This window comes from Diadema antillarum, unplaced genomic scaffold (genome assembly GCF_040938485.1).
Source record: "Diadema antillarum isolate AM-2024a unplaced genomic scaffold, OU_Dant_1.0 scf00000226, whole genome shotgun sequence".
Taxonomy (NCBI): domain Eukaryota; kingdom Metazoa; phylum Echinodermata; class Echinoidea; order Diadematoida; family Diadematidae; genus Diadema; species Diadema antillarum.
In genome coordinates this window covers 3,048,358-3,073,754 of record NW_027271115.1, presented here as the reverse complement: position 1 = coordinate 3,073,754, position 25,397 = coordinate 3,048,358, and the positions used below count along the sequence as shown (strand labels likewise).

The 25,397-nt window shown below is 38.2% G+C and overlaps 1 protein-coding gene across 1 annotated transcript; it reads left to right on the top strand.

The window, feature by feature from the left end:
• Positions 1-2,723: 2,723 nt before the first annotated feature.
• On the top strand, positions 2,724-14,696 carry LOC139724713 (lipase maturation factor 1-like). Its single transcript, XM_071635834.1, has 12 exons — positions 2,724-3,094; positions 3,961-4,072; positions 4,654-4,863; positions 5,780-5,790; positions 7,274-7,422; positions 7,836-7,901; positions 8,695-8,865; positions 9,568-9,739; positions 10,542-10,695; positions 11,376-11,559; positions 12,126-12,238; positions 12,969-14,696. The coding sequence occupies exons 1-12, from the start codon at positions 2,797-2,799 to the stop codon at positions 13,198-13,200; spliced, it is 1,872 nt and encodes a 623-aa protein (XP_071491935.1). The 5' UTR covers positions 2,724-2,796; the 3' UTR covers positions 13,201-14,696.
• The last annotated feature ends 10,701 nt before the right edge of the window (positions 14,697-25,397 follow it).

Genomic DNA, 25,397 nt, shown 5'->3' with positions numbered 1-25,397 from the left:
AAAAGGCAAGGTTGCGTAATATTTATACCACACCTTTCAGTCTTTCTCCAAGGATGCCCTCATAGAGAGAGATGAAAGTGGAGGCTGAGCATTCTCTCAGCTCTCTGACAGTAGGGAGGTTAAACTTTCGAAAGAGATCATTGGCCACATCGATGTATTCTGGAAAACAAAAATCAAGTGCTGTAACATTGCAAAATGTAGTCAATAGTCAAAGTAACTTCCTCAAGGGGAATTCCAAACCGGCTAAAAGTTAGTCTGATACGAAAGAGAAAAAATCTTACAAGCGCATTTAGTGACAATTTGATCAAAATCAGACAAAAATTAGGGAAGTTTTGAAAAAGTGAAGTTGTGCTAATTTTCACTTCTTCTTGAAGAGTCTCTATGGTTATTTGAGCAAGAAAACACTACTTTCTATCAGGCAAGTGCTCATTCATATCATTTGCTCAACAATGAGTTTCGGATGTCAAGGGCAAACAAGCACATGGCTTTTGTCTTTTCACTGTTGGCACTGCTCTTCAAGAGAGGCCTGCCATTATCACTACCCAACTGTATTGCTTGGTGCCATTTTCTACTCACAAATGAGGATCACAAGGGATATTCTGGGCCATAACATGCCTTTGCTAAGGTTGACATCATCCAGCAGGAATATATGTAGCACATGATCCCACAATAAACTATATAAAGCCTAAGCCACAATACTGCAGTGCTCTTAAAAGTGTGCCAGCCAGTAGGTGAAGATAACAAACTTGATATACATCAACATGTTTATTTTTTTTCCTGCATTAAATTTGAACAGTGGAAAAAGTACACTTTATGTTAAGAGTTTTCTTTGAATTCCTGACGCATGATTTCCATACAAAATGATGGTCAAATATTCTTTTAGTATGCCTCCAATGTCTTTGAACTTTTTAATATATTTGTACACCACACAAACTAAAAGTCTAGATTTTGTTTTCTCCTTCAATAGAAGTAACATTTTTATCTGTGCACACTAGTGCTGTATCCTTGGAATTGAAAAAAAAAAAAAAATCACTCCAACCAGCAAGTATTTAGTCGGTCAAGAGATGAAATTATACAGTACCATCACGATCTGAACTCTGTGTAGCTGGTATTCCTGACATCGTCTCTCAGTCTTGGAACCTAAGACTGAATGGTCTAAACAAAACCACATATTATACAGGTAGAACACAAACATTATCATCCATGGATTCTTTGGAACATGAGTATGCAAATTACAAGTTGGATACAATTGTCCCTGCCAAGTAATGTACTTTTAATTTTATACAAATGTCTCAAAACAGCAAGGTGCAGACAGTTTCCTACCATGTTAATTAAGAAATTGTGCTGTAAATCCATGTCAAATTAAGCATTATCAGTACACTCCATTTGGTAAATATACTGACAGTGTAGCATTGTAAAAGAAGGTCTTGGCTTTAATCCATAATGTAAGTTATTCAATATTTAAAATAAGTCTTCTGATGTCTCTGCCACGAAGCGTTGTGCGGAGGCATTAATGTATGTTTATACTTTACAGGTTTTACGTCCATCTGACGATTACTATAATACAACACTGTTGTATACACAGCCCAGTCGTGCTGGTCGGGCTAATCTGACGATAGATCTACCAAACCTTCATTTTTCATGTGATGAATGTTGTGATAAATCTTAATTAATTTGTCCCTAATAATGCCCTCCCTTCAGTCATGTGAAATGTGGAAAGCCCTGAATTCTGAAAATTTAAACTCAGTAATTGTAAGTCAAAGTTCACTTGAAGTGAATTTCTGAAGATCTACAGTTTATGATTTTCATTGACTGAAACTAAAGATCGGTCTGTATCTTGACCACGGTTGACAACTTGTCTATATTATTAGGCCATTTAGGGATAAAACCAGTTAACCTCGAGGCGCTCCCTTGTACAGCCTACAGTTGTAAAATTTTAAACTGTACTTTGCGTTTGGGCTGGCCGCAGTTCATGAGTTAGGATACAGTGTATATTCCACAGTCTTACACTAAAAAGTTACAGAGTCAGAGACTAGACAAAAAATCTACGTCTGGCTTCAGTTCGGCCCTCACACGCACACTGGTCACTGCACTTCGGCTTCGCCGCATGCCCGCGTTGGAGATCTAGAACCTAGACGTATCTAAACTTATAGATACATATAACCCAAAAACAGTATCTGCACTTTTACAGCGTAATTAATACGAATTCGACAACTCAACGAAGATTAAAGGTGTAGAGGTTCCGGTTTGTGAGATCTTTCTACAAGTCTAGTATTAGAAGTAGTAACGTCACTTCAAGCACACAACAAAATAAGCGCATGGGACTGAACACATCACTATGCCGTTATTTCTCATGACATTGTTTGATAATTTATAACTATTTCGTGATTTTCCACCGAAAGAAACACGTTAATCATCTACATAAATCAGGTTTATGTGAAATTTAGAATGTATAACAACTTTTTCAGTACTTACCACTCGATTATAGCATTCTTTATTTTGAAAAAGCCGCTGGTACGCGTACCGTTTGAATGTGTTTACACGTAGTGCCCAGAGCAAAACCTAGACTCAACCCAGACGTTTCTGTACCGGGGATAGCTGGTGCTCCACGCGACATAATGCTTTCAACGAAAGAAAACTCTTCAACGGAGAATAATAATTTTTGGGGGGACCAGCCATAGCTGTATTCATTGGTTCTTGCTTCTGTGCATGTGCATGTGCATTGGACGTGACTGAAACCAAAGATTTGGGGTAAAAAAAACAACTGACACTGTGAATGCAGATGTGGTTGATGTGATGGCGGACGATAAGAACAAAATGGATGGAATTCGCCAGCGGAATGTGAAGCGAGGTAACAAGAAAGATACCGACAAGGACAAGGACGATGCACCCAGTAGTCCGGATGACAATGGATCAACTGCCAGTGACAGTGTTTCTAGCGACAAGGCAAAGGAGGGTGAAATTGGAAGTGATGTCACTGATGATGAGACGAAGCATGCACATCCTGAGTCAAAAAATCATCTCACTAAAGTTGGAGCAAATTCTTTCTGGTTGACCAGAATTGTGTTTCTGCGAAGTCTCGCATTTATCTATTGTAAGTTTAAGAATGACATTTCACAGGTTTATATCAATGAATGAAGAAAAAAGAAAAGAAAAAGAAGGCAAACGACTGTTACTCAGTCATTGTTTAACATAGGCGAATTGAAAGTCACTGATGATGACAAGTAAAAAACTAGTAGTATTTTTACCACCAATCAGTAGAGTCTAGATCTAGCTAGATGTCTTCCAATAAAGTGAACCCCTTGTGGCCAAATGTTGTCATTATATACTGCGCTGGGTCTTGATCTTTCTGAATCCAGTTTTGGAGGAGTTTGAGTGTGTGTGTGTGTGTTTCTGTCTGTGTGGAAACACTTCATTGTAGTACATTTCTTGTTTCGGTATAGCAATTAGCAGTACACCTGTAGTAAATTCTTGAGCGAAAGAGACATAATCATGGTTTTACTTAATACAACTCCATTCACTGCCATTCATTTGATTTGGCCGTTTCAGGAAGTGTGCATGGCTTGATGGTGACGTGCAGTGTACGACATGTACAGACATCAGTTTATTTCACAACGGTTTTGAAGTGGCTGAGATGTCCAAAAACAAAGTAAAACAAAACAATCCAAATAGGAGGTGGGTCCCACCTTTTATTTATAGGATCACTTTGTTACAAACATCTCAGTCATTTCAGAACTAATTTTCATCAAATAAACTTTGAATTCCTGTTAGAATTATATGCTCTTTCATATTTCATAAGAGGGTTCTCATTACCTAGAAGGAAAAAAAAAATCATTGTAAAAAAAAAATGTGGGAAGCATATGCCTGAAGCCCTATCTCGGCCAAAACTATACCATCTCTATAATCTCCTCCCTGTTTCATTCCCAGTATGTGATATTATTTTATGTCCTTTTCTACTAGTTGTGGCTTTCCTTGTGGCCTTGCACCAGAACAAGGCCCTCATTGGCCAGAAGGGACTGCTGCCCACTGGTCTCTACCTGGACAGGATTCGGAATTATGTTCAAGCTCCCAAGTAAGTATGGACAAGTAAAATCTGCATACGTGCACTATGTGTTATCTATTGTTTCTCATCATTACAGCATTGGTATTATTTTTGTGTAACTTTCCAAATCATGGCCCTGTAAAGCATTTTCCTACTTTTTTCTGTCCCACCCTGCTTTTTTCTATGAACATCTTTATTCTTGGATTCTTATGAAAGTAATATTTGCAGTTTAAAGAACTTGGAATGACTGTTTCTGGCTTTGTTTAGTGTTTGTTTTTTTCTGATTAGAAGTATTGTAGTATCATTAGGGAAAAGACAAATATGGGAGAAAAAAAAATCTAAATTTAATGATAATTAAATGAGAGAGCCATTTTACCCCTTCATTTTATCACTTGAAATCTGAACTGTTTTTTTTTTTTTTTTTTTTTTATTGCGAGCAGGTGCAGGTGCAATGGTTGTGTAGCCCTATCTGCTTAGCATTCAGGTTTTGTTTTGTTTTTTGTTTTCTCCAAGTGAATAGAGTGAAATGTCATTGTATTGATCAGACTGAATTCCACATTTGTTACTTTCATAATCTCAACTTGTCAATTTGTCCTAATTTGCCAATGTAGGGGAGGCTTTTCAAAAGAGGCCCTAAACTTTGCTCCCACCCTCCTCTGGTTCGGGGACCTGGACCAACACCTGGACTGGTGGCTGGACGCTGTGGCCTATGCTGGACTGGTCCTGTCGGGTTTCGTCTTGGTCCTTGGCTGCAGCAACATGGTCATCATGGCTGCCCTGTGGGTCCTCTACCACTCCCTGGTCAATATCGGCCAGAGATGGTGAGTGTCTGTCTCGGTGATTGTCTTAAATTGGTACTATCAGTGTATGCACCTCCCAAATTCTTATCCAAATGTCGAATGAAGTTGGCAACATTTAATGAGACAGCAAAGCTGAAACAGCCCCAATTTAGTAATACCAATTGGCTCGCAGTTTGAAATAAATTTTTTTAGAGTATTACTTAAACCTCCGTTCATTGCTTTAGAATACCTGTAGATGTCTGTGTGATGCTTGGGCCAAAACTTATCACATATTTTTATAAATGAAGTGTTTTTCCATTCAAATGCTACATCATGACCATGTATGGAAGTTGTGACTATAGTCGGCAAAATGAAAGTGCATTTCAGCTTAATACATAATACCACAAAGCACAAAGTACAAATAAGCAGATGGGGAAATGTGAAATTAGACATTGCAGAGTGCCAGTTTTGAGCTTTGTTAATTAGAGCGTTTGCACTGCCATTCAGTTTTTTTTGTAGTGACGGTTTGCCTATTTTAAGATGATGCTTTAATAGTATTGGAAGGTATAATGTATCAAACATCTCTCATGGGTCCATTTCACTGCATGGTCATCTCAACAGTCTCACCAACAGTAAGTAAAGATAGTTATAAAATAAAACAGAGCCGACAATGATATTATCTCGAACATTTTGAGTATTGTGCATTCGTGTCGGTTGAAAAACAAACAAACAAATAAACAAACCAAAATTACTTATTGGACAAGAATCATGCTGCAATAAGAATCAAGGTTTAATCAAATGGGCATCATGGTAATAATAGGAGAAATGTGTATATATGCCTTTCCTGTGGCTTTGATGTAGGTAGTACAAAGCAAATTGTTCGTAGATTTTTATTTGAAAGGTTAATTTAAAGAAAATGAAATGTTAAGACCAATATCACCTTTTTGTATTCTTACAGGTATTCATTTGGTAAGTATGCCAACGATTATTCATTTCTTTAAACTATGTTCTGGTATTCAAAGAAACTAATGGGCAAAATGAGGAGACACCTAATAGATAATCATTTTTACCCCTTCAGAAAATGAGAGTGCAGACCACATTAAAGGGATGGTATGGTTTGGTTATATGGTCCTAATAAACGATGGGTCCGACCTATTATTAGGATCACTTTGTTTTGGATATCTGAGCTATTTCAAACCCAGTTTTCATCGATTGAATCTTGGATTCCTCTTAGAATTGTATTATCTGTCATATTTTGTAATGTAGTTTCTCATCTCACCCCCCTCAAAAAAAAAAAATAAAAAAATAAAAAAAAAAGATTTGAAACCCCATCTCAACCAAAACTACCATCCTTTTTATGTAGAACTGTAATGCCAGGAGCCAGTATGTATAATTTCTGGAGCAGACAGCATCGGATTCTTAAGTGTATATCCACTCCTTCTCTTTCTTCTTTCCTTTCAATTTACCAGTCGAAATCCTTAAGCTTAAAGTCTGAAGTATTTTCATGGTTTTCCCAGGATCATGAGTTAAAAAGATACAATATGTAATGGCAGGTGTCTTTGTTATCAAGTTTTCCAGTGCCTTGCATTCTTACATTCTTTCTTTAAATGCACTTGATCATAGTTTCATATACCTGAAATCCTGTAATTTTTTCAGTGTTTAACTGTGAAGGGTGGAAAGTAGCTGACTGTGTCTACAGTCGCTATGGAGCAAAAGAAAGTAGCTGGGTTGATAACTGCTCCAAAAAAATAAAGAATGTAAGTTTATTTGTAGCCTTTTTCTGCAAATGAATTTAGAACTTTTCCTTCACATGTTGTTTGTTCCAATTGTGTTTGGCCATTGCACGCTTTCCACGAGTAAAATTTCTGCGAAGAGCTATATTTTTACATTAACAGACATTGTGTAACAGACTGCAGTGTCAAATGTAATTCATCTAATAAATACAACATGCCAATTTAGAGGATGGTATGTGTGATGTCACAACTTGATAGATAAAAGCATGAATGAACAGAATTATGATCAGCTTATGCAATATTTGAAAGGCTTTGGTATAACCTTGTTAACCCCCCCCCCCCCATATAGAAAAAAAAAAATGAGAGTAATAACCGTGTAGGTCTTTAGAAATTACCTCTTCTGTTATATGGCATGGCATCTTAGGTAAGTATCATTTGGTCACTTTCACAAGCTATTAGCCCCCTGGGGCAATGATAGTTACACCTGGGTACCGTTTCATGAAAGTTGTCAGTACTAACAAGTTGTCAGTCTCTGACAATTACCATAGTAACAGTCAGTGACAAGAGCATTTCAGCCAATCAAAACCGAGGATTTTGCTTAAGTTGTCAGAGACTGACAACTTGACAGTGCTGACTAAATTGATGAAACACCCCCAGATTGTCTACACATGTAGCAGTGATGTCATAATATGGTTGGTGTTTTTTGTTTTCCACACCAGGCTGGGAGTCTCAGCTTCTGGAGACGGGCTTCCTGGCAATCTTTGCCTGTCCCTTGCTGAGCCTACGCAAGTTCCCCCGGCACACCCCAATGCCTTGGGTGGTCCTCTGGGGCTACAGGTGGCTCCTCTTCAGAATCATGATGGGAGCCGTGAGTATCAGCAAGAACGACATGAAGTCGATACGAGACTTCTTGGTTTAAAGGGGTGGTGTCATATTGATGTACACATGCTCTTTTTCACTATGATGGAAACAGGGTGTTCTCTGTGTGATGGCGCAGCAAGATTTTCTTTTAGGAACAGGCATAGCTTTTCAGGCTAAAGTTTTGTTGTTTTTGTTTTATTATTAACTGGCTTTTGTTTTCCAATAAATTTGTGGAACCAATTTGCAGTACTGAAGCAGATGCAAATTTGTCAAAATGAGTGGAGAAATTTGCTCTCAGGTATATTGTTACAGATAAGTCACAGTTGCAGATGCTTGTTTAATACTGCAGTACCTTCTCACAGTACCCTTACAGTACTTTCTCCTGTATTTTTTTCCCCTGTATTGTCAATCCTTCTACAGGGTTTGATAAAGATTCGAGGTGACCAATGCTGGAGAGACCTGACGTGTATGAACTATCACTATGAGGTGAGATGGTTACCAGTGTACCAACAAAAATAGATACTAATGACAATAATGCTATCATGGTTTGGTTCTATAGATTTACCAAGGTGTTAGCACTGCTCTACCAGAGGACCCTGCCATTATCAGCATCACAACACAGCAAGTTACCCATTTGTACGCCGCAGTCTAGAAGAATGTGGAGGGTGAAACAAACAACTTGTCCAAGGATGTGGACAGTGCTCAGAGTTCAAACCCAGGTCCTTCTGTCTAAAAAGCCAAGACCTTGTCTACTACAAAACCACAGTTCTTCTACATCTTAAAAATTGAATATGACTATTAAAAGAGCTTATTAGCAGATGCTTCTTTCTATTATTGAGCAAGCTTTAAAGGGATGGTACAGTATTGATGGAGATAAGAATTGGGCTTTTAAATTTTTGCGAGACACCAAGAAAACGCTTTGAATACAGAGCGTACCATTTTAAGAGGAATTCAAAGTTTGTTTGATGAAAATCGGGTTTGGAATGACTGAAACATCCAAAAGCAAAATAAAACAAAGCGATCATAATAAAAGGTGGGTCTCACACTTTATTAGAATCGCTCCGTTTTGGATATCTCAGCCATTTCAAAACCAATTTTTATCAAATAAGCATTGAATTCCTCATGGAATTAGATGCTCTTTCATATTTCATAAGAGGTTTCTCAGTATCTCACCAAATATGTTAGAAACCTGAAATTAGGTCTCGACCAAAACATGGAGGTACCCCATATTCAACTGGAAGTAAGAAATTTTATCTCTCCTTGATTGCTACGTTTTCAGACCCAGCCTGTGCCAAATCCAATGAGCTACTACATGCACCAGAGTCCCGAGTGGTTCCACAAGTTTGAAACGGCCTCTAATCACTTCATCGAGCTCATCGCCCCCATCTTCCTCCTTGTTCCCTGGAGACCGCTGCGTCTCATCGGAGGAGTTATACAGATTCTTTTCCAGGTGTGTGGCATTTATGTGTTCTTTGAATGGCTTCTTCCTTCTCACTGAGCCTCCTCAAGTGCAGTATTATATCACTGATGTTAGGACATTTCCATAATCCAGGCTTAGAACACAGCTGTATGCCTTTTATACACAGGCCAATTCAGCATCTTCTCATTTAGATACTTTAAATACACAAAGTGAAATTTACCAATAACTTAAATTTCCCTAAAATGCACAGGGTGTGTATTAGGCACATATATTATGCTTTATACAGAAAAATCCCAATTACCCCATGTCCTGGTGGGATTCTATAGTCAGAAACAACTTTTTGATGACATTTTCTCAAATATCTTCAGCGATGGGGTGCATTTTTTATTTGCTTTATTTTACTTTTCTTTCATTATACCCAGAGGTATTTTTCTGCTTTCTTTCAAATGTACTTGTATCTTGTTACTCCTATGAAAATTACTGTCATGGTAGGCTATTGGTGTATAACTGTTTTGAGAATTATGCATTATTCTTTATTTCATTCTTCTTTTTTCTGATGTTAGATTGAAAGTCTGCTTTGCAAGTATTATATGCTTGTTGGCTCTCTTCTTTATTTAATATATTCATATGATCTACTCTTTTTATTCTACTTTATTTTCAAACATGTTGTGTATCAACCTGAATTGACTCTTCAGCTTTTCTCTCTATCTCGTCGACATTGAATCTTCTCAGGTCACTCTCATCATCAGTGGTAACCTCAGCTTTCTCAACTGGTTGACCATCCTTCCCGCCATCAGCTGCTTTGATGACCAGAGCCTGACCTGGCTCTTCCCATCCTGGCTAAGCAGCGCCATGGCAACGACCGGGAGGATGCGCTCCCATGGAAAGCCTCGGCCCAGTCTGGGTAAGCTTGACTGGTGGGATGGGTGTCGACCAGCCAGTTATTGATGGCTGAAATTATAGAAATGACAATGATGGTGATGATTGTTGATGATGATGATGTTGGTGATGTTGTTCATTGTGGTGATAATGATGATGATGATGATGTTTAGGATTTTGATAATGATGATGATGATCATGATGATGTTGATTGCGGTGATGATGATGATGTTGATGATTCTGAGGATGATGATGATGTCGTTGATTGTGGTGATGATGATGATGATGATGAAGTTGATGATCCTGATTCTGATTCTGATGATGGTGACAAGAATAATATGCAATATTTAGATAGCATTTAGTGTTTCATATGCATAAAGTTGTCCTTTAGGCAGAGTCTGGAGGTTCCTTCTTGCAACACTCACAGACTGATTAGCCAGTCCTGTGAAAATTACAAACCCTCTTGAGAGATTTTTTAGCACACCTGCAGCAATTATAGTTGGGATTTTTTGCCAGCGTGTGATGCATGATGAAAACAGTAGTACACAATATCAACGATAATGCAAAGCACAATCTAGTATCACTTGAACATGCAGATTAGCTACTCTTGGGATGTGTGCATTATCATCATTACATGGAAAGTTTTGCAGTTTACATTTAGTGAAAGCACCCTGCTTTCTGTGGCCACTACTGGTGTATTTGTCTGTGACATTCAGGTACAATACTGTATTGTTGGAACAAACAGTTCATTTCCAAAGACTGTAGCTTGGTGTGCAAAGGCACATGCAGTGATAAGACATCTACCTTACTTTTCCCTTCTCATATAGGTGACTACATTCGCAGAGTGGCGCACATATCACTGGCAGTGCTGATAGCCTACCTGAGCATCCCAGTGGTTAAGAACCTTCTCTCGACCCATCAGGCTATGAACACTTCCTTTGACTCCCTCAGGATAGTCAATACCTATGGAGCTTTTGGCAGGTACAGATTGTTGATCCATGTACAATGGTCTGTATCGTCTATACTTCCTGTGTAATGCATGCATTAGAAACTTGCGTGTGTAACCAGTTTTCTTCGTAATTTGGGATTTTTTTATGTTTATCAGATATTTTGTGAATCAGCAGCTGAGATAATGGGGAAAACTCCTAAGGAATATGCTCTTTTTAGATTGTAGAAAATGGTTTGTTCCTGAATATGTTCTGTCAGATTGCTTTATGCCAAATTATGATGATGGCAGTGTCTGAACCTATGAGCAAGATTTACATACGATTTAGGTGATAATAGTTTGAAGAAATGGAAATTTTTACAATAGACGCGGTCAGGCTGGCAAAAGATCGAGAAGTTTAAGATCGTGATCTTTAAGATCTCGGAGTTTTGCCAGTGTGACCGCAAACTTCTCGCGAAACTTGTCAATCTGTTTGCAGGCAGTGCCTCGAAGCGCGAGGCCATTGTCATGTACGAGGTGCATTGTTACGTCACAATCACTAGCCATCGAACGGCGCACTCTTGCTTGCGCGCGTACCAATGGTCCAAACTTCGCGATCTTAAACTTCTCAATCTTTTGCCAGTCTGACCACGCTTATTATGTACCTTCTCAAACCAAAGCAGTATCAGATGGTCATTAATGTTTGTTGTTGTTCTTTCCTTTTTTTCATCCACAGTGTCACTAAAGTGAGAGATGAGGTGATATTCCAAGGAACAAGCAGCCGCAACCCCAACGACCCACGGGCAGTGTGGCTGGAGTACGAGTTCAAGTGCAAACCAGGCAACGTCACTAGGCGTCCCTGCCTCATCTCACCCTATCACTACCGACTGGATTGGCTTCTGTGGTTTGCTGCATTCCAGGTCTGAACTCCTTCTTCAATGTCACCTTCTATCTGCTGGTGATGAGATGGGGTGGGGGGGAGGAGAGAAAATATGATCCACTCTATTTGATTTTCCTTCAATATTGTAAAATGCTTTACCAGTGTACTTGTCTTCCCTTCTGTTTTTATTGATTATTCGGACTTGCTCACTTCAGCAACTTCATGGAATCATTGGAAGTTAAGAATAAAAAAGACAAAAATATTAATTGATAATGGGATATAGTTATAGCCATCATGTTTAGTAATTGGTGTCTTGCTTCTTAAATTAGTTTGCATTTTGAAGTCAGACATTGTATTTGCACTGTAAATTGCTTCAGTGCACACGTCTTGTGTTTTTCTTTGCACAGAGAAATCTACATGATGGAATATGTTTATGTCATTTGACATCCAACTTGGTTTGAGCTTTCTTCATAATAATTGTCCGAATATATGACATTGATTATTTGTCAGATTTCACAGTGATTTTAGGGGTCAGCTTCTCACCAGAAAAAGGTGATTCTTTAGTGACAGCTTAACATCATTACTTCCTCCTGTCTTTCAATACAGAACTACCAGTCCAACCCCTGGTTTGTTCATCTGGCCGGCAAACTGTTGATCAATGATGAGCAGACTCTGGATCTGATCGCCTACAATCCTTTCCATGGTCAGGACCCTCCAAAGTAAGTCATCCTTATTAACACATGTTTGTATTATTATTATCATTATTATTATTATTATTATTATTATTATTATTATTATTATTATTATTATTATTATTATTATTATTATTATTATTATTATTATTATTATTATTATTATTATTATTATTATTATTATTATTTATTTATTTATTTATTTTTTGCTTTTATTCTTTGCAAGGCTCTAAGAAAATCACCTAACTGTTCTGACAGGGTTCCCAGCCCATCAGGAAAATTAGGGATATCAAGGAAAAGTATTTTACTTTTTTCCAGTCAAGGATAATTTAGGAAATTTGATAAAAATGCCTCAAATCAGGGAAAATTCTCTGAATTTTGATAGACCCAAATACCGAAAGTAGTTAGTAAGACTATGTTATATTTTGTTGCATATCAAAACAACATTCATTGGATGAAACTGGATGAAATTTGGATGTGAAACCGAAAATGAGTTGAAATAGTTATGGAAATTTGATACTTCATCAGGGAAAAATCAGGGAAAAATCAGGGAATTTTGTTTTCTTGAAATGCTGGGAACCCTGTCTGAAATTGGCTGTAGAATTGTATTTGTCATGCCATAAACCTGTTAGTATTATTCTCATATTGTCATGGTTTTAAGAATAGCACATGACCACTTCTTGTTGCTCAAGTAAGAAAACTCTGTGCATCTAGGATCTGATATGTATTAACTATCTAACTTTTGTTTGATTGTAAGGTTTATTAGAGTGGAACACTACCGCTACCAGTACACCAAGGCAGGCAGCAAGGAGGCCCTCGGTGGCCAGTGGTGGAAGAGGAGACGAACGAGGGAGTACATGCCTCCGGTATCCCTGGAGTCGCTGGAGAACTACTTTGTGCAGCAGAGCTGGGACCTGCCCAAGCACATCAAGAGGAGGATTCGGGAGGAGCGGAGAGCCAAGGCCAAGATGGGCCAGCGAACAAGTTGATGGCACCGGTCATTTCTGATTGGCTCATTTTTTGGTTTCAGTCATCATTGTGCAGGATCACCATCTTGAAGAATAGGGGTAAAGATGATGAATTATGTTCTGTTCCAAATTCCATTCCTTGTGATATTTATCTCACAGGTATCTCTGTTGCAATATAAATAATGAAAAAACAAAATACATGTACATATGAAAATGATGAATTGTTGATGAAGCGCAGAAGAAAAATCAAATGATACTTTATGTGTTTGAAATACAATCCTTATTTCATATTAAGACAGAGATATTATGTCTCAATGAGATTCAGTTAGCTGGTGTGCTAGGCCAGGTTTTCAATCTTAAGAAGCAGAATTCAGACAGACAGACAAGTTTAATTCATAAAAGGATGCAACCTCTCCCCCATTACATTATTTACGAAATAAGGATTGAACTTCAAACAGATATTGAAGTTATCATTTAATCTTTGTACATTCTGGTGTAATGATGTCAGGATATTAAATCACAATGAGGGATTCAGAGCAAGATTTCATAGTCTGGATATGCAGGCACACTTGGGCTTGTCAAATTTAGATGTATGCCTGCCTGTGTAATCTGCGATGCCGCTAACGTGCAGCTGTACAATCGAGTAATATGGTACTAAAAAAGTAACAACTTTACATCTTATGAAGAAAGTCGATGCTGTGCATTCGTAATCGCTCGCATACTACTTTTGTCGCACACTGCCCCGCTGCTGCAAATCTCGAGCTAGTCCTCAGACTTTGAAGCAGCTTGCTAGGCCATGAGCATTAATGGCTGTGCCTGTGAGGTTATTGATATGTATTCTGTAGTTTCCGAGCAACTAGGTGATACGTCATCAGCGTATCACCTCTTGTGATTGATAAAATCTTTATTTATTTTTTTAAATTTATTTATTTATATGAATATATGAATAAATCTATGTATTTTGCACTGAATGCAAAATCTTGTCATCAACTTGATGTGCCAGGTCTTCAATGCATTTCACATACTCCCTTGCCGTGCCACCTACAGCCTCTCCAACACCAAGCGTGAATGTTTCAGCCCTGCTTTCAACCTGCACTTCAACCAAATGTTGTCCTCCTTTTGTTCCATCATATTTCAGGGTAAGATGCTTCTCACCTTGGAGTTCTTCACGAAGGTGCTGCTTTGCAATCTCCCTCATCTCTGAAGCAAGTCTTTGTTGAGAACTCATTGAGGGGAGCTTACCCGACAATTCACAATTGGTTAGATTGTCAATAACATTTTTTATAACAGTTCCAACCTTGTTCTCAGCGACTCCTCGATCCTGTAGGTACATTGATGTTTCCTTCACAGCAGGGTGAATTTTCCTACCATCTTGTGTGTCACGAGTTAGGATTGTTGTCATGAAACATGACAGCAGGTAGCAGGCCACCCCAGTGCATCAAGCTTTTTTTAGTCGCCTCTGTGAGTTGATGCTTGTACAGGTATACACCTGTACCAGGAGACAGCTCAACCATCTACACATACACATAAAGGGACAGAGAAGACAAATATTTTTGTTTTCTTCTTGTGACATCTATAGTACGTTACAAGGGATGGATTGTAACGGACTGCTATGACCAATATGCTGTTTCAGCTTCATCTTGATACCTGCAGACGTAATTTTCTGCAGTCCAAAAGGAACTGTGCAAAGTCATCTGGGATATTATGACGTAATGCCTGTAGCTGGTGAGCTTGAAAGTCCTTGATGAATAGGTGCTTTGAGAAGGTCCTCATTTCATCTTTCAACTCTGATTAGCATATCGACTGTTCCAGTTTTTGTCACAAGCCCCCTTTTCTTTATACTGTACTTGAGCCATTTCAGGTCTTCACTTCTTCTGATGCAAGTTCCCATCTTTTCCAAGAAACAGACTGTTGAGGTGTGGTCATCAAAGGTTCTAGTATCTCATCAAGCTTGTCCACACCACAATCAAGGCACTCCCTCTGTACACAACTTGGCAAGTGGTATTTACTTCCTGGTTCTCTATCACAGAGAGTAATGCTGCTCAATGAGTACAGATCTGGAATTGTTGTAGCCTGCTTGCAGGCCAGATGAGAGTTGATGGTGTCCAACTTGAGTTTCAGGTTTGCACAGTATTCACAGAGACAACCTGCAAGCTTTGCCTTTCCCATTGTCTTAATATTGTAACACAACTGGGGCCGTTGTGTATCGATCTCGGGGCTCTCATGTCTTGGCAAACATAGCACCCAATTCTCTCTCATCACCGCATTCGTACGGACCAGAAAGCACAAATAAATACACCGGTTATTGCCAAGTAATTGAATTGTAATGACGCAAGTGCTTCACTTGCCTTTATTCTTGGAAGCTTGACGAATGGAGGAAAGTATACCAACAAGTTGCCCGCAGCCCTTCAAAATGTAACCGACTGCTCGTACTGACTCGCCACACGCAGTCCTTTCCCAGACGTGGCTAGAACGCAACTGTCTCTTACTCAGTACCCATACGGACTTTTATTCATAACGTGCGTGTCTAAACGCACACCCCGTCCATATCCAGATACTCTAGTACAACGTGCGTACACGCACCATCATGACTTACATCGTGACATCACTTTGTTATAATATGTTTCATGGCCTAAGTTGACAAAATTTTGCGAAACAGTTACTCATGTGTGGATGTGCTTTGATGAACTGACTATACAGCCATTTCAGTGATCTGTCAAGCAGAGATGTGGATTGTTCAGTTCTTTTGCTAACATATTTCTTGTCTAGGATGGTGTTGCTGTTAATACTCTGGTAGAAGTCCCTCACCAGTTTTAACCCTAAAAAGACTGGGGGGGGGCCTAAAAGGCCCCCCCCCCTCGACATTTCGCGCGATTACTCTGCAACACCCAATGCTCTCGCCGCGATGCTGTATGACTTTTTTTTTTTGAGTTTGACGCACATTTTGACACCAAATTTGTGACGCCCGGGGGTACGGTTCTGAAGTTACATAACTTTTTGTACATGCACGTGAGGCCGAAAATGGCTCAAAAATGTGATTTTGTGTACAAAGTCAATGCAAATTGAGTTTTTTCACATGGTTCATATAAATATGCTTATTTTTACTCTAAATGGCTGAAATTAATTTGTTTTAGGAGTATTATGCTTCAAAAAGTGTCTGCCACCAATTAAAAAAAAAAAAACAACGAAAACAAAAGGTCGAAAAAACAAAGAAATACATAAGAAATTCATAAAACAATAAAATAAATAAGAAATTAATTTTGATACCGAATTTTTTTTCAAGTACATTTGCTAAGAATGCCACAAAGAATAATTAGACCAAAAATGAGCACTTTTGGAGCTTTATTTACTGATTTAGATCAAAGAGTCTGATTTCTCGCATAAATTAGCATAATTAATCAAAATAAAATAAAAGAAGGCTATTTTGGAAAATTTGAATATACGATCTTGTAGATTACATCACATACTACCATTGTGCAAATTTCCGCGGCGATCGCGCGATCCACGGCCGAGATCTTAAGGGGGGGCCCTTTAGGCCCCCCCCCCCCCCCCCAGTCTTTCGAGCTACCAAAATAGCCCAGTCTTTTTAGGGTTAAGGTGTTCATTGACAGTGACTTCCTTCCAGCCTGAAGACGTTTGGCTCTACTAACAAGCTTCCAACTGACTCTTAACTTCTTTGCTGCTAGCCTGTGAAGTTTTTCCTTTCTGAGTTGTCCACTCAATGATGATGCAAGTGTCTTCTTTATGGAGCTACTTGGCTGTGACAACTCCGATGTAATTTGTAAAAAAATTATCAATCAGGATAGCAGAGGTGTCAGTAATGCGAGTAGGTTTAGTGTGAGAGGGAACATATTATGTGAATACATAAAATCCAAGAACCCCTTCACACTATCGTCATAATCAGAATTTAACAGATTGACATTGAAGTCACCCATAACATAAACAATCTTGTTCTCCCTAGATAACGTTTGCATATGCTCTTCAAAATTATCACAAAATGATTCAGCATCAATTCTTGGAGCCCTATAAATACACCCAACTACAATATGCTTTTCCTTATCATCAACTTCAATAAAAATTGACTCATAACCAGGTTTACTACCAGACAAATCGCACCGTAGCTTATAATCGATGGGAGTCTTTAATATATAAGGCAACACCACCACCAATGCTATCACGTCTACAGATGTTGATTAGGGAGTAACCTTGTAACTTGAATAAATTAGCATCAGTTGATGTCTTAAACCAAGTTTCAGAGACACCAATGAAAGACAAATCATGGTGTAAACACTCAAGCAACACTTGCAAATTATCATGATTTTTAACAAGGCTCCTAGCATTTATATGAAGCATAGTAAAATTCTCATGCTGTTCGCTGCATGCAAACTTTTCCTAAAAGTCATCACAACTTACATAATTACATTCCCTTACTGTGGAATTTAAGTCATCGTCAAGGTGAACACCCGGTTCAAAGTCATTGGGCAACATCTTTCATGTTATTTCAAAATCTAAACATGACAATCTACAGGCTCGTGAAAACAGCACAATGCTGCAAGAAAGGTAGACAGTATAAAAACAGTTGCATTAAAAGGTTCATAGGTACACATACACACACAAGAACATACACATCATACACACACAATAACACAAGATATTTGCAAAAACTTCAATGAACAAACACATTAAAGGTATAAGAGGCAATGAATAAAAACCTGGGGGCTTTCTGCCAGGAGATATTGAATACTTACATGTACATGTTTCCACCCTATACTTACAATAACTAATAAATGAACAAGACCCATTAGTACAATGTACATTGTACATGCATGTAGGAGCGGCAAATAGTATTGAAACGTGAAGTACTAATAATACAGTACTAGGTAAAATTCAGCAAAAATGTTGTACATGTTTAGACACGCCATATAGAGCAATACAGTGGACCCTCACTATGAATAAACACCATATGTCCAGTGACATTTCTTTGCCATATCAAAATCTTTTGGCTGCAGAAACAATAAAATACATTAGAATATTCATTCCAAGCCCATGGCCAAGAAAATTACTTTGTTATTTGGATATTTCAACAACAGCAATCTATAATGAGAGTTCACTGTATAACTAATAAATGAACAAAACCCATTAGTAAATACATGTAGGAGTGGCAATAGTATTGAAAATTAAATGTGAAGTACTGAGTACATGTAATAATACAGTACTAGGTAAATGAAGTGCTGGAATAGTTCATCACTATATCTTTTACAATTTTCCAATGTCAGCCTCGCATGTGATCAGTTTGCGACTCGAGCCATTCTCAGAGTTCTTGATACCCGCGAAGATTCTGCCATCGATGGTCCACGCTCGGATGACTTTTGGATTTTTTCGTACGGCAGTGAAGAGGGCTTGATTTTTCTTAGTGAGATCCTCGTTAATAAAGAACTCCGACCCCTTCAGCTTACGGCGGGCAGCAATGAATATCGCTCTGGCTCGATAAGAAACAAATTTCACTATGATTGGACGAGGGCCCTTCTGTTGTACGATAACACTTTTTTCGTACTTCTGGATCTTTTGCTTTCATTTTATCCCTCCATGGCATTGAATGAGTTGTTTGTGGGCCGGTCGTCTGGTAGGCTAGATGTAGGATGCACACACTGGCCAGCAATCTGTTGACGTCACGGTTTTTTACAGCGCTGACTGAGTGGTCATCAATAGTTTTTGCCATACTAAGTTTTCCTTAGATCTCCCCCAGGAAAGTATTTCTTGCTAAAAATGTTACATTTTTGGTATACTAGTATTATTTGCTTTCAAATAATAGAATAGATATTTCTCTGTTTGGATATGACCTTTAAATGATGGCCCTGTTGCTCATTATCAATGTAAAGATAAAGAATAATCTTTTTACTGTAATTATTTTCTTGACATACATTTCCTATGAACAGCACAAATAAAACAAACTGTACTATGCAAATATTGCACAAAAATTAGAATACTATAAATCAAGCACATGCATATTTTTCAAAGACTCTTGTCAGACAGGTCATTATGAAAAAAAACAACCACTAGACAATGCAGAAAAGACTTACCAGTTCAGCAGATAATCTTTTTGAGCATCACAAGTCATTTCCCAATCAACAGTCACAAATGATTTCATATCAGCATCATCAAAAATTAAGTCACAGCACATCAAATTCACCGCAAGAGGCACTTTAGATATGTCGTAGTCCGTAGCTTTTTCATATGTCTCTTCATCAGTCCAGTAAGCTATTGTGTAGCAATCAGTTCCTCTCCTCCCCTTCAGTTTTTCAACCTTGCCAGAATACACAGTCTCAGCACCAGATTCGTTATGGTACCACGAGTGACAGATGTTTCGCCCGATGGCAGTGCCCTGAAGAATCTAAATGAGGACTGCATGACTGTCATCGCACAAGTCATGGAATGTTCTTTTTACCTGACTTTAATAATGTATCACTGTCCTTCAGTCTTTTCTCCATGTCTTTCCATTTCTTCTCGTTCTTCTTTTGCCGTTTGTTCACCGCTCTCCTCAACAATTCTTTCTTAATCTCTCTGACTTTATTCCTGTTTATTTTTCTCTTTTTTCTTCCTCCTGAAATGGCCCATGTAACAATGTTACTTCGATTGTCAGTGTACATCTCATCTAGCCATGAAACAACCATGCTTTTTTGTGCTCAATTTATCCTGGCAGCCAAGAAATTAACTTTTACATTCTTTGCCCTTTCCTTGCCCGCACTGAACATCCCCATTATATCTTCAGCATCAATGTTGTGGGTGCGTGCTGACTGTGTTTCCTTCAACAGATCATCTGTGATCTCCATTTCAAAGTAGCGTTTATACTGATGCTCTAGGACAACAATAATGGCATCCAAACATGCTGCGATCATACAGTGAAAGAGGGCACTGGCTCTTCTTTCAGTACCACCAAGGTGGTGTCTTCTCCTTTAAGTTCTCTTCCTATTGTCCGTTCAACTACTTGTCGCAGCTTGGTTGCATCGGTGTTAAACCTCAGTTCTGCGTCGCCCAGATCATGACCCACAGCTGTGTGAATCACTGCACGGTGCAAACCCCTTTACGCCGGGCAACGATGTCTTCTGGTAGTCTGTCCAGAAAGTTCATAAAGGACAGACTCCATTCTGTTGCTGTCTTGTCATGGGTACTTCCTGGTAAGCCTTTACGGTAAAAGAACAGTAATTAGAAAAAGAATATAATTGGCAACACGACTTATGTTAAATGTGGCGATCATTCTAATATAGAAAAAATAATAAATAAAAGTAGGCTGCAATGCATTTTGCTGAATTGAGTGAATATGTATAATAGTGTAGAACACATGCATATGCCCTATCAAGTTAAGTCTGCAGAAATTAGGGGGGAAAAAAACATTTGGTGGGTTACAAAGTTACAAATAAGGCTACTGTTAATAGAATTTCGTGCAAGAAAACGTATTAATTTATTTTTGTGTGTTTTTGAGGAGAATGAGGTATGATTACACCTAAAGACATGGTATGTTTTCTATAAAAACTTGAAATTCTTTATGAAGGATATGAGAATGTACAATATATGTTGCTAAAACGTGGACAAAATTACCCGTATATTTAGTTTCATAAAAATACATTTTTTTTTTAGCATTCTTAAGAATTTCCTCACTGCCCTCCTGTGCCATAATTATAGTAGAATTATAGTGAAAAATACAACGATTGCGTCAAGGCATTATGATAACATACCGTCGTTAATACTAGTGTCCCTTTTATATAAGAATTTCGTATAGTCAATCTCAACCATTACACCTTTTGCTTGATTTTTTTTATTCTCTGTTGAACGCAAAGCGTTATAACGAGAAATACATATGTAATGTGTTTACCGAATGAGTAAAAAGAAAGGATTATGATTGACTAAAATAGATAGACGTTTACGCTTTATCAATATACTTTATATGAAAATAACATGTTAAAGAGAATCTATTTGATCGAATATACGTTTACTATGAGCCTAAAGTTGAGGAGCATATTATGAAATCCTGTACACTTCAAATCTGTAATATCTCCATGATAATTATGTAAGCAATAATTCCTTTTAAGAAATTGACCGGTGGCGGATCCAGAGGGGGCGCACTGGACAAGCGCCTCCTCTTTAGATTTTTTGTTGTTGTAAAAACAAAAGAAATATAAAGAAAAAAAAAGTGCGCCTCCCCTTTAAAGAATTCCGGGATCTGCCCATGTTGACGTTATATGTACGGTATGGGAATATACTTTGACAAATTTTTTAAAACATTGAAGATGCTTTCATGATCAAGATTACTTCAAGGGAGAAAGAGATAGAGAGATTGTGGAGGTGAGAAAAACAGAGAAGAGTTGACCTGATTACACACACACACACACACACACAAATAAATAAATAAAATAAGAAATAAAGCAGTCTCCAGGTGCAGCGTGTATGGCCTTGTTTGATTACTGGAGGGATTGTTGAAAAGGTTAGGATATAGTATTTGTTGAGATGAGAATTCACCTTTTAACTTTTTGTGAGATACTTCAAAACGACTTTATGAAAGAGCATACAAGCAGACCGACTACTCTTATTTTGGGAATTTCTGGGGGTCAAAGCTGCTAGCTGTAGATAATTATATTTTGTAACGCTTCTATTTAAAAGAAATGTCTAAACTCCCCCTTTTTAAAGAATTTAAACATATATATATTTTTTTACTGTTAGACTCACTGCTCAATTGTCACAGGCGATTTGAGGCTCAGCAGAAAAGCATGACACACTGCTCCTCCCGTTTCCGTACCCCTAGTCCGTACCGAATGCTGAACACGACACTACGTAACGTACCAGCGAACACCCAGTTACACTCAAGAGCCGTCTGCCCTAATTTCAACATGGACGCCCGAATACCTACCGAATGGGTGCACGCACAAAACTGCACTACAGCCATGCGCATGAAAATCACATTACGAGCTCCGGTCTGTTTATTTGCACCGTAGTGCCAATTTGAGCAATCTAAGCAATAATATTTTAAAATCTCTAAAGATTTCCTATAACGACATTGTAAATTATTTGAATAATATTTAATGGAATACTTAGTTTTAAAAATATGGTTTAATGAAAAAATATTAAAACTCTGAGCTTCATATAAATAGCAAGTTGCAATGCATACGGCAGGTTGTTTTGGTGTTGATCTACTTACTGAAGATGATGAAACAATGTTCAGGTTAGTGCATGCCCCCCTTTTACCACAGGTACACTGTGCAGTACAAGTGGGGCTGTTGGCTCTGAAAATGAACTCATTGTCATTCGCAATAATGCTTTTTAGATCCATCAATTGTTCATCAGTGTAAAGAATGATTGACAGTGGGCTATTTTTGGTTTGTACGATTTCTTGCATTATATCACTTTGGTGAAATTGATTTATCACAGTTTGGAAGTCATCGGCTAAATTTTTTTTTTTGGATCCATCTTTGGTGGAGGCATTCCTATATTTAGAATTTTGAACCTGTTTCAGATCTCGTGGGGCCTTCTTATCTGTTAAGACCATGTCTGAATAAAGCTTTCTTGGGGCAGATTCAGACGCTTTTTCTCTATCATACCTCTTGTTTCGAGATCTGATCGCGTGTAATAATTGCTGTTCAATTTGCAATTTCCATGGATGCTATTGTCACGGGGAAAAATTCCTAAATACTCAACAATTGCAATGTTGGCTGTTGAAGTTTCGTGTCCTGCAGTCCTGTCAAAGTATGATATTCTTCTTTTGTATGATAAATCTCTTTTCAGGGAGGAATGATATCTTTTCAACATGTTACAGACTGAATACGTACATATGACAATGTACTACTTAACAATCCCTTGCTCAAAACACTTGAAGAGAAGGTAGAAAGGAAGAACTCGAAAACAATATTTTAAATTTCAAATGATTGCTTATTTATTAAGATAATTTAAAAGCAGAGTGAGAATTGTAAATATCGTTAAAAAAAATTAAAACAAAATTAAAAGATAATTAAAGAGTGAAAACCAACACAGCACAAGATGACGTCTCCTATAAGAGCAAATTACACCGTTCACGGCACCTCGCCAACCGATACGTTATGACCTAGGTATGCGCCACCTACACAATAAAAGAAGTGCAGTTCTACGATAAAACTCATGTAGATTGACCAAACAATCCTCAAATCAAATGAATATATTCGAGTGTTTGAATAACAACCAGCTCTCATAATGATATTTTCGTAATGAAAATCTAAATCATAAATCATAAACAGATACCGCGGTACAGAGCATATAACATACTGGATATCGCTAACATTGATAAGAAGATACATGTATTCTGAATGTGTACTACAGTAATGAATAATATGTTTCACCAACCAACGATTAAATAGAGGTATGTTGGTAGTAATACAATCCCACTAATTTGAAATGTAAATATTGTCAAAGCAAACAAACAAATAAGATATTCGTGAAATATGTATTTAATGATTATAATCACAAAACAGTTGTTTATGCCCTTACCTATTAAAGAGTCAGCTCGTTGTGTTGTATGACAAAACTCTGTTATAAGTGGGAATGCTATGAAATGAACGTCCAGAGTCTTAATGAGTCAATCTAACAATGAAATAAATTATGCGCAAACAATAATAATTTAGCACTATGATGCCAATAAGGTGCATGGCTACCATGCTGCTAACTAACACGCGCCTTTGGCTGGGCCGCCATCTGACCGTGGGGGCTTGCGCCGCATGCTCAATGGATGGTGCTGATGGAGGGGACAATCCTGTCCTCCCACAAACATAACGTCCATCGCTGCCGGCTGGGGCTCCATGGGAATAAATTGGCCACTTGACATTCAACAATTGCTGACACAATTGTGTTATCACACTCCACCAGGCTGGCCCGCTGCATCATTTCTTCTGCTGTCATGAAACTTGACAGTAGGTAGCAGCTAGGCCACCCCAGTGCAGCGAGCTTTGTTGGTCGCCTCTGTGAGTTGATGCTGGTACACCTGTACCAGGAGACAGCTCAACCATCTATACATAAAGAGACAGAGAAGGCAAATTGTTTTGTGCTTTCCTCAGAATCATCAGAAAACCGAGCATGGACTGATATATTTAATGTTTGGCTGATGCCAGATTTTTGCAAATTTGAAAACTCCCCCGCTGATCATCCAATCAGTCCAACGACAATGGAGCCCATCCTTAAAGGGTTTATTTTAAATGCAAACATTGAGTGGCTGGAGAAGGGACATCATTCCCCCAGGAATGATTGCCAGATCAACATTCATCTGACGCATTGTTGCTTTCACCCCGTCCGTCTTGTGGCAGCGGAATGCATCAAGCACCAAAAGACTGCACGGTCTGTTGAGCCCTGCGTCGTGTTTCCCCCATGCCTGCCCATGAATCTATGGGCCCACAGTACTGTTTGCTAAAAAGTAGTAGACTATAAACATGGATTTAATAGTAAGGTAGTATTATTATTATCCACTAGTTCACTAACATACCAGTCTGAAACTTTTAGTCCCTGTATTTTCTTGCTTTCGATGCCATTTCCGTCCAAGTTAAACAGAGATTTTTCGCACTCGTCCCCTTCAGCATCCCCTGAGCTTCTAGTTCTTTGACTTCTTTCTGCCACTTGTTATCCTTTCTCTTCTTTATCTACAATATTTTCAAAAAGAGATAATTTGACAAAGGTTATTGATAGCCATAAGTGTACATAAATAAAAACATATTTGATATAACTGATTGTATTATGTGAAAATTGTGTGGATTGAAATAAAGTCAGCATTACTTTTCCTATAAAAGCTCAATATATACTTTGTAAATTAAATATTTAGTATATATCTATAAATATATTCATAAGATGTGAAACTCATCAGTCATCACATCATTGACATAATTTCTATTTGTGTAACATAGAAATTCATAAACAGAACTTAGTTTGAAACATATTCATGTAAAAACAGAGACAGTGTCACCCTCACTTATACTTTGTCAGCACTATAGCCTCCTTCCCAAACAGGCTATTCTTGTGCCTCTTCACAAATGCAGCCAAAGAGGGCACCTGCTAGAGGGTGAGGTTTGGTCTCCGCTTTCCCATGCTTGTACACTGAAATGTACTGTATGCAAGGGAAAGGAAATATCTTCAACATTATTATACCCTCACCCACACATAGTGTATATGGCGGTATATAGGAATCACTCTGAGGTCGGGTGGCCAGTCGGGCG